This window comes from Anopheles coluzzii, chromosome 2 (genome assembly GCF_943734685.1).
Source record: "Anopheles coluzzii chromosome 2, AcolN3, whole genome shotgun sequence".
Lineage (NCBI taxonomy): Eukaryota > Metazoa > Arthropoda > Insecta > Diptera > Culicidae > Anopheles > Anopheles coluzzii.
In genome coordinates, this window is record NC_064670.1 from 58,689,091 (window position 1) to 58,700,023 (window position 10,933).

Sequence of the window (10,933 nt, forward strand, 5' to 3'; positions counted from 1 at the left end):
ATTGACCATGCAAAACGTAAACAATCCATCAATACATATACAAGCGGAAAACCATCTGTCAAAATCGGAGCCCAGGGGGGGGATCGCCAAAAGCGCTATAACTACACCTCATTATACATTCCACCTTGGTGAAACCCTGTAAAGTTGACAAAAGTTGACAAAAAGTGACAAAATTTGACGTTCGCAAAAAGCGTAAACAAACAACTATTTGGCGCAGTTGTGACCCATTGCTACGGTAATAGTGCTAAAATTAATGTTTCTAATTGATTTATGTACCTATTTTGTACTTGTTTAGGATTTAAATGCGACAAATGTAGGCAATTTGTTGTATACGCGAAGTAAGCCGTAAAACCAAGAGCAGCGCCATCTCGAGGCAATAACACAACTATTCCACACTTCACAGTAGCGCCTTCTACATAGTTAATTATGCAAACTATGGGGTCAAAGGGTGGTGTATTGGCTAATCATAAGGAAACATTTGTATGTTCACGGAAAGAGGGGAAATTAAGCCAGCGTACAAACCCCAAAAAGTAAACATCGCTAACGGAACACAGCACTGTGTAATAAGTACCCGAAGAAATACATGCAGAATTCAGTTAACAGCACAGATTGTGGAGTCAGAATTTATTGTTCTATATCTTCAAATCACCCAGCTGGCAAATCTTGTACAGAGTCCTTGGCGGGTAGCTCTTACTTGACACTTGTCAGCGCTCTCAGGTGTATTTGGTATCGTGCTGATTTTTGCTCCCTTTGAAACTCGAATCGCGAGTTTAAGGTAATCTAGTGTAGGGCGCAATCCTACACAGTACTTCTTAAACATAATATCGATGATATTCAGATGTTGGAGCTTTTTGTCGTTCTTGTGTATATTTTTGGTGTGGTCACGAGAAAAGTTCTTTTTTGCAATTGACAAGCAATTTTGACAAAGTTGATATTTTTTGTCGCCTCCGTGGCCAGGCGCTATAAGGGTTTGAAGCTACCCAAGTGACATTTTCGAGCAGATTGTTAGCGTTTTTCGAGTTGCTGGAAGCTTAAAGAGCAGGCTTAAAATTGGCTTAAAGAGCAAGCGATATTGCAGAGTTTAAGCTTATTATAACAGTTGAAACGTCAGTGTGAAGCGTTTTTTCTGGTGCCATTTTGAGAAATGTCATCACGTTGTGCACAAGCTACCGGCCCAAAACAAAACATGCGTACTGTTCAATCCATATTAAACAACAAGTTTATTATAAAACACTCTTTCACGTTGTTTTGTTATTTTCCCTGCGTTTCTCAGCTATTCTGATGCTCCTGGATAGATCGTTTATTTCTTTTTACTCAGTGTTTTGGCTGTTGAACACCGAGGACGAAACTGCAAGCTTCTTGTTTGTCCGGCTTCTACCGAAGTTCTGACATAAACTTCAACGCTTCAACACATCGTTGTTCACTCACACACCCATGTTTTCAAGCGTTCATATGAGGCAATGGGTTCAATCGAGCTGTTCGCAAGGAGTTTAAGCTAAAAATGTAGAACAGTTGTCACCTGGGAAATCTTCCACGCCTCCAATCGCGCCTGCTGTTTCGCAGAGATACTCTACTTCGGTAATGCTGAGATTTTCGCGATAGCACAAACCGATTATTTTTACTTTTTCTGGCGAATTGGTGTGAAAAGTCGTGTCGAGAAACGAGTTTTGTATTTTATTTTGCATAAACTATGTGAAATAAATAATTTGATTCGCAAATTGATAAAAAATATTTCTTCTTGGCACATTCAATCGTCACCAGGCCTCGGATGGTTCAATACATGAACCGCGATTATCTCGCCTATCTGTCAGATTTTATAACAAAATTGACAGATCAAGCACACGCAATTTCCGCTGTAGCGCGACGATCTCAGTTCGTCTATTTCCAGCCTAACAGGCAGTTTGTCATCTAATCTTATACAGACGTGACATGAGGTGTAAACTGAAAAGGTTTACGCTAGATTTATATAGGAGAGCGTAAAGTTCCTGTCAAAAGATTATAGGGTTGTATCGCTGCAATCCAGTTTACGCCTAAGTTAACGCTTCGTGAGACGTCCGTATTACGCCAGGACTCCACACAGCATAACACGGAGCGCAACATAACAACTGACAGCTGCTAAACGCTTCATAAAACGCTTTATTGCCGGTACCATGTTTTGAATATCCTTAGTAGGCCGCTCATTTTTCGTTGAAAAGCTACCAACCTACTGCGATGACCGATAGTTAATGAAACGCTTAACCTCCTTTCGCAAGCGTTTTCTCAAGCGTTTGGCAGCTGTCAGTTGTTATGTTGCGCTCCGTGTTATGCTCTGTGGAGTCCTGGCGTTATGTCCACGCCCGTGGAAACGTGTACAGTCTGCTCCCGAGTTATGCGGTTTTTGCGTTCCCGCCCAAGTGCCACAAATCCACTAAACGACCACTAAAAGGGTTCTAAACGACTCAAGCTCTCAACCTAAACGGAATACAGAAAGACTTCGTTTAGCAGACCGCTAACGACTTGTGCATTCTAAAAATACCAAAAAGCTGTTGGCGCCATCTGTTTGTAGGATACCCAACCAGTAGAGCTTCCTTGCTTGGAGGAGAGCTTTCTCATTTCCTCTGTACTGTACTTGTATGGTTTCGCATTGAAGTTATGCATCGCTAGAACTAGAACGGCGATACGATTGTTTAAATACTAAACTCCAATGGAAACCACCAACACTGAAGCAAGAGATATTTGAGTAATGGTCGTTGATGTTGATATCCACGAATCTGATCACACGACCATTCACATAGATTTTTGCTCGGCAAGTTAGAAGGCTATATAGAGAACCGCATAACTAAGGAATAGACTGTATAACAACAATCAAGCCATAGAAATGAAATGTCATTCGAACGCACTACCACGGAAACGCAGAGATGCTCATGCTGGATCCCAACCCAAGTGACAACTGTTCTACATTTTTAGCTTAAACTCCTCGTGAACAGCTCGATTTAACCCATTGCCCTTATCTTATATAAACGCTTGAAAACATGGGTGTGTGAGTGAACAACAATGTGTTGAAGCGTTGAAGTTGTCAGAACTTCGGTAGAAGCCGGACAAACAAGAAGCTTGCAGTTTCGTCCTCAGTGTACAACAACCAAAACTCTGAGTAAGGCCGCAAATACACGACGCGCGTTTCCGCGGGCGCGTTCAAACGCGTATAAGGCCGCAAATACACGACGCGCGTTTCCGCGGGCGCCTTCAAACGCGTATAACAGTTCCGCAGAGATATCCAGCATGAGCATCTCTGCGTTTCCGCGGTAGCGCGTTCGAATGACATTTCATTTATATGGCTGGATTTTTATACGCGTTTCCGCGGGCGCGGAAACGCGCGTCGTGTATTTGCGGCCTAAGAAAAAATAAGCGATCTATCTAGGAGTATCAGAATAGCGGAGAAACGCATGTGATGGTTGAAGCGAACTGTCATTGTAGGTTAGTTGGGTCGAACTGTCATTTGACAGATGTTGGATATTGTCCAACCCGAAAGCATCAACTATTGTGTGCACTTGTTAATAAACTCTCACTCAAGGTGGAATGTATAATGAGGTGTAGTTATAGCGCTTTTGGCGATCCCCCCCTGGGCTCCGATTTTGACAGATGGTTTTCCGCTTGTATATATATTGATGGATTGTTTACGTTTTGCATGGTCAATATTTGGTGGAGATCAATTTGAGTGAATATTTTAGTTTATTAGAACACCCGATTTAAAATGGAAATTTTCCTTCGAGAACTTGAAGCGTTCGCCAAACGCGGAAAACTAACTGTCAGTTTTCTTCGTCGATTCTTCTTCCACCTAGCTGTCAAAACGGGCTTATAACTTGACCTGATATCTTTACGGTCCTTGCTCTCACTCTATTATCTGAACTCGAACCATCCAGACGTGTGTTTCCGATAGGTTATGGGCCCAGACCCAACGCAGTAAAACAAAATGGCTACTAGTTCTGCAAATAATTTACCGTCGATTGAAAGGCTTGTTGGTCGCGAAAATTGGCCAACGTGGAAGTTTGCTGTAGAAACTTTCCTTGAGCTGGAAGACCTGTGGCAGGCGGTAAAACCGGAAGATGAGACGAAAGTGGACAAGCAGCAGTGCCGGAAAGCGAGAGCAAAAATTATTTTGCTGTTGGACCCGATCAATTACGTCCATGTTAAAGATGCGGAAACTGCGCGGGACGTGTGGAAGAAGCTGGAAGCCGCGTTCGAGGATATGGGACTAACGCGTCGTGTTAGACTTCTAAGGAAACTCAACACAACGTTAGCATCCCCAAATAGCCAAATCATGATAACAGACTCATATCAGAACCGATTTACGACGTCTTATATAGTGACTTAAAGATATACTTCTAGTAGTAATAATAAGACTTGGTTTGTGAAAATTATTAAGCCATAATTATAGAGAAAACTACCATAATATGAAATATTTAATTTATGGTGAAACATTTCAGACTCATTTCATGGTTCATTTTGTTTAAATGAAATAATTCGAAAAAAATTGAAAGTTTCGATGATTCGTTAAAAAAATTCGTTGTTGATTTTATTCGTTTAGTTTTGCTTGACAGCTCAATGTTTTTTATCTCTTTCCGTACACGCGCCAAAAACATATCCGCCGAATGAAAATACAATATACACCTGTTTCCATCTACGTTCGAATCTTGTGCCATTTGCATCGAATCGCAAACCGCCTGCTTCGAATCGCACGCCACTACGATTGAATGCGTGCAACTATAGTTGAATAGCGTGCCAGTACGGTTGAATCACGTTCCACTTTGGTCGAATCATATGCCACTTCGATCGAATCGTGTGCCGCTACCATTGGATTTCTCAAGCAAGAGCATAGTAAACTGTTTGTTTACGTTTGAAAGCTGTTTCCTTCTTCGCGACGGCATTTCATTTGTAAAATACTAATAAATGGGATTTATTCTCTGATTATAGGTAAACCCCACGAATATTGGTTGAAACCAAGGATTTTACCATCAACAACGAACACCGAATATTAGTTGAACACAAGGATTTTACCATCAACAAGGGACCACGATATTCGTCGATAACAAGGATTTTACGTGTAATCAGTGAATAACTGCCTTTTATTAGTACTATTTTACAAACGAAATGCCGTCGGCGAAGAAAGACATAGCTTGCAAACGTAAACAAACAGTTCACTATGTTCTTGCTTTCAGAAATCCAATGGTAGCGGCACACGATTCGATCGTAGTGGCATACGATTCTACCATAGTGGAACGCGATTCAACCGTACTGGCACGCGATTCTACCATGGGTGCACGCATTCGATCGTAGTGGCATGCGATTCGAAGCAGGCGGTTTGCGATTCGATGCAAACGGCACGAGATTCGAACGTAGATGGAAACAGGTGTAAATGAGTATTGTGTTGGGTTTGAAAATTCCTCTTAAATTCGTCAGACTGCAAACTGGAAGGTTCTAGTTTTTTGTTTCAATCGAGTATTGTGTTCCGAATGCTGGCTATTGCATTGGGCTATTGCCACAACTTACTGGCGAAGCACTGTAATTAAAAAGCAGAAAATAATAAAAAATCTTTTAGTTCAAAGAGTTTGTACGTGTTTTCCGTATCCGTGAGAAGAAAGTGAGTAGTACATGAGTACAGTACTGATTTCTTTCTATTTGTTTACAGCAATATCTAACTATGCCATTCTCAATAGTGCAAACCCGTGGGCCTAAAGGGTACGCTGAATTAAGCATTGTTCCTGATTCCTGGGTTCAAGGCACTAGCCATAAAAAAACATATCTGTTTTGGCCAAACGTAAAGGAAACATACAACATCTAATTACGAATGATAATAGTGTTCCGGAAGAAGGATGGACGAAACAGGAGTGTCAGATTAAGCGGCAAGGATTATCATACGAAGCTGCTGATTGCACTATAATGATCATGTCCGGTGAATCATCTACAGATTCCGGAAAGGAACCGATATTAGCTAGTTGCAGAGAAACAACTTCATACGCTGATATGTTTTCAACAAGAATTGTGGAAAACTCTTTAACTCCAATCCGCGTCGAGAATGAAATCGACATCTCCTCACCACCTACGTCGCCTCTTACACCGAGTTTGTCAGAAGTGGATGAATATGTTGGTTCAGTTGAGGTAGTCCCAGAAGAAGTTTCACGTGACAAGACGATAAAAGAAATACTAGAAGCCCAAACTAATATGATGATAGAGCTTCGTAATGAGCAAAAGTAGATTTTAAAAGAACAAAAGAAAATAGTGAGTCGTATCGGCATAATCGAAGTACAATTAAATACTTTACTTAATCATACCGTAGTAAGTACTACTAATCTCACTGGTTTTGACCATCCATTCGTAGACAATGCCGAAGATCTGGAAAAATTTGAAAAAGATTTAGATGAGGAAGAATATTATACCCAAGTAGTAAGCTTATTGAAACAAAAAATTATTGATAAAGATATAAACAACAGAATGTTAGCAACCCTTGATGCCCTTTTCGATAGGAGTTTCTTAACAAAGTGCACATGGACAGGTATTTCTAAATCAGGAACTAAAATAGCAATGCATTCATTTAAAAATGTAGTAAATCTTTTTAAATGCGTAGGAAGTACTAACCTTGTGCCAGTCACAGATGAAACGGTGCGAGGTTTCTTCATGAATAGATTGAAACACGCATTAGAACGATCTAAGGCCAAAGGTCCACGCAAATCAACTAGCCGTAAAGGAAAATTAATATAAATCTTGTCTACATTTAAGAAACATAAAACCTTTCATTTATTTGCCTTACTTACTATATAAATCTAGCTCTAACATTTTCTATTCCAATACATGAAATTAAACTTAGGTTAACGTGTGCAACAATGGAATAAACAAATAATCAGAACTATTATCTACACTATACGCAACTAATTTGCATTTAATATCGCCAGGATGACAAACTAGTTCGTTAGTATAAAAAAGTATAAAGTATAAAATTTCTCATTTGCAAGATGGTATCCCCATTTGGTTTGGTTTTGGTTGATATGCAAAATTCTTTATGATTCATAGAACGTAAATCATGACTAAATGCTTCCAATTCCGATAGTCTATTTACTATTTGTTGAAGATGCTGATCTGCTTTGCGAAGATGTTTTTTTAAACCTCCCAGAGCATTTTCAAAATCATAGGTGGAAATTAAAGGTAAAGGACCGAACTTTTGTACTTCTTTTGAGATGTGAATTAAGTTGTGCACATTACTGGTTAAAAATTTCTCTCCGTACAGTTTACCGAAATCTTCAACATAAACCTTAAGCATTTCACCAGCGATTTTCCAATTAGAACGATAAACTTCGGAAGATAGCAAAACTATGGCACAAAACAAGAGTTTGAAGTGCTCATATTCTTTATCAGGCAAATTATCTTTCAAAATATAAATGCTAAGATAGTTAAAAAAAACTATGGAATTGGGTACCTTTCCAAAATTTGAGGTCTTCTAGTGGACCAAGTTTTCGATGGATTTCTTTGGGCAGTTTAACTTTTATAATTTTTGAACATGTTTGATGCTTCAACGACCTTCTAAACATCATGTAGCACGGTGTATAGTGGCAATAAAAAATATTTTTTTTCAATGTGCCGGAATTTGTCTCGAGTTTTCTGGCCACGACACACACACACGGACACACACACAGCGCGGGTAAAGTGATCGTCCATTCTATCATGCCGCGATCCCCCTCCCCTTCCGGTGCTTTGGATGAGGGTGCGCTACAAGTTAAGCCAGCAATTCTACCGATAAGGTAGGGGAAATCGATCGTGCGTGTACGCGCGTTCGGGGGTGCGTTCTCGCGTACGCGCGTGCATGCGTGCGTGCGCGTGTGTGTGTGTGCGTGCGGGAACCCCAAAACTGTTTGATTCTGATGCGTGCATTGTCACCGGCTGCGTCTACACACTCCATGCATTCTCAGAAAACGCACTGTACGCCGCCCGGTCGATTACCGCTACCTAGGAGACAATACAACCATTTAATTGGCACCACCATCTTTGCGACCGGTTCTGCTGTTGGAGGTATTAAAAAGACAAACGATCGAAGCAAACGTGCATGTGATATGTTACACATTTCTTTCCAATTCCGCTAGCGGACGCAAGTGGAAACAAAACTTGAATTGAATTCATACAAAAGAGAATTCTGGATTTGTTTATTACGGTGCGCGAATGATACTGCACCTGTCCGTCCAGAATCTGGTGGCTTGTTGGTTTTGAGTCGGTATCATGACGCCGTGCGACCGGCACTGCCTTGGAATGGGTTCGGATCGGTAGGTTCATGTTTTGGTCGAGTGCATTCCGTGCATTTGTCGCGTCACAGCGGTAGCCCGGCAGCAACAAAGTCAAGACAAACTCTTACCCGGGTGTGGACTGCTATGCTAAGTTCTTTTTATTATTATTGGCGTAATAGCCAACGCGATCATGCCGGCCTTTTCAGGACTTGAGTACCACGTAGCCGAAGCCGGTGACTAACCCCTTGCTACGGCGGATGGTTCATACGCGATTAGAACCCACGACGGGCATGCAGATGTGCGGAATGATGGCGGTGCCGCGGGCCCGCTCCTATCCAGTGTGCAACTTGCATTCTGCCACACTGTCTCCTGCCCGGTGCATACGCAGCAGGCAGGGGGAAGGATGCACCTCCACCATAAAAAAACACCGTCATGAACCAGCGGCGAATCTAACGGTAGGCGGACTAGGCGGTCGTCGAAGATCTCTAGTTTGTAATATGCCGTATGTCTACAAGTGGACAGAGTATTAGCGACAAAGGCCCCCGGAAAGATGGTCGTTGGGGCCCCGTGGCTGGAGAACCATTTGTCACGATTTTTGCCTCGAAGGTATACATTTTTGACAGTGCGCATCAATTTTTGCCTCGAAGGCATCAATTTTTGACTGTGAGTCAATCGCTTTATTTACAAAATTTTACACCTGTTTCCATTTACGTTCGAATCTAGTGCCATTTGCATCGAATCGCAAACCGCCTGCTTTGAATCGCATGCCACTACGATTGAATGCGTGCAACCATGGTTGAATCGCGTGCCAGTACGGTTGAATCGCGTTCCACTATGGTCGAATCATATGCCACTACGATCGAATCGTGTGCCGCTACCATTGGATTTCTGAAAGCAAGAGCATAGTAAACCGTTTGTTTACGTTTGAAAGCTTTTTCTTTCTTCCCCGACTGCATTTCGTTTTTAAAATACTAATAAAAGGTAATAATTCCCTGATTATAGGTAAACCCGACGAATATTGGTTGAAAACAAGGATTTTACCATCAACAAGGAACCATGGTTTAAACCAATATTCGTGATTTACCTATAATCAGAGAATTCCTTTTTATTAGTATTTTACTAGCTAAATGCCGTCGGTGAAGAAAGAAAAAGCTTTCAAACGTAAACAAACGGTTTACTATGCTCTTGCTTTCAGAAATCCAATGGTAGCGGCACACGATTCGATCCTAGTGGCATATGATTCGATCATAGTGGAACGCGATTCGACCGTAGTGGAACGCGATTCAACCATGGTTGCACGCATTCAATCGTAGTGGCATGCGATTCAAAGCAGGCGGTTTGCGATTCGATGCAAATGGCACTAGATTCGAACGTAAATGGAAACAGGTGTAAGTAATTTATAAAACTCTGTGTTCTGAGGCGAAAGAACTCCGCAGGAGCCAAAGCCTCTCTAAACCATACTAACAACAACAACTCTGTGTTCTGTTTTAAAAATGAAATGCAGTCGGCGAAGAAAGAAACAGCTTTCAAACGTAAACAAACCGTTTACTATGCTCTTGCTTTCAGAAATCCAATGGTAGCGGCACACGATTCGATCGTAGTGGCATATGATTCGACCAAAGTGGAACGCGAATCAACTATGGTTGCACGCATTCAATCGTAGTGGCATGCGATTCGAAGCAGGCGGTTTGCGATTCGATGTAAATGGCACGAGATTCGAACGTAGATGGAAACAGGTGTAAATTTAAAATATTTTTGTGAGCGAATTTGTGCACAGTTTTTGAAATAAATAGGAAAATCCAAAAATGTTGCAACATGTTCATAGACCCAGGCCTAAGAAGACATCTCCTTTTATTCCACCATGCACTTACTGTGTACAGGCGGTCCCCGATATACACGGTTAAAAGGGACCGAAAACGGCCGCAAAGTACCACGTATCTCGAATTTTCGCGCAAGTTGAATCTCGTGATTTCCAGCCAAAATGTAGCTAATTTTCGTGAAATTTTACAAGTTGGTGGTGGTTTTAGCCACCAAATTAATTACAGTAGGTGACCGCTTACTGAGAGGTAAACAAGCTCCAGTTAACAAACAATGTTCGCTAACTGGAGTGACGTTTCTATGGATTGATTGTTTTGATCGGTGTTGACTGGAATAAACATACCAAACTTTTTTTTCATTTATATTGATATAAAGTATAGTAATTCGTGTAATAACATAAACTAATAGCAAACGTAGGCAAGAGACCCTAAATTTGTTTGAAAAATGCACATTTGCGACAAATTTCTCTTCATGAGATTCCCGATGTTTCATGTTTTGACGTTTAAGTGTTCGTTAACTGAGAATCACTCCAGTTAGCGAACCTCCAGTTAAAAAGCACTCCAGTTAAAACACATCCAGTTAGCGGTCACCTACTGTATTTGATATGTGTCTACTGAATTGAACAGTTTAAACCTTTTGAAATGGTATTTTACATTCAATCAATACAGGCGGTCCCCGAAATACACGGTTAATGGGGACCGAAAACGGCCGCAAAATACCGCGTATCTCGAATTTCCGCGAAAGTCGAATCTCGTGATTTCCAGCTAAAATATCACAAATTTTCGTGTAATGTTGCAAGTAGGGGGCGGGTTTAGTCACTTTATGAATTATTTGATATGATTCTGACTGAATATAACAGTTTTAAACCT

The 10,933-nt window shown here is 41.2% G+C and overlaps 1 protein-coding gene across 1 annotated transcript; it reads left to right on the plus strand.

Annotated features, from left to right (window-relative positions):
• Window positions 1-5,283: 5,283 nt before the first annotated feature.
• Window positions 5,284-7,491, plus strand: LOC120953273 (uncharacterized). Its single transcript, XM_049610990.1, has 2 exons — window positions 5,284-5,815; window positions 6,232-7,491. The coding sequence occupies exons 1-2, from the start codon at window positions 5,678-5,680 to the stop codon at window positions 6,733-6,735; spliced, it is 642 nt and encodes a 213-aa protein (XP_049466947.1). The 5' UTR covers window positions 5,284-5,677; the 3' UTR covers window positions 6,736-7,491.
• The last annotated feature ends 3,442 nt before the right edge of the window (window positions 7,492-10,933 follow it).

Coding starts and splice junctions, on each gene's coding strand:
- LOC120953273 (XM_049610990.1), top strand. CDS start 5,678: ATGCCATTCTCAATAGTGCAAACCCGTGGGCCTAAAGGGTACGCTGAA. Junction 5,816..6,231: donor TAAAGGAAACATACAACATC/TAATTACGAATG, acceptor GAGCAAAAGTAG/ATTTTAAAAGAACAAAAGAA.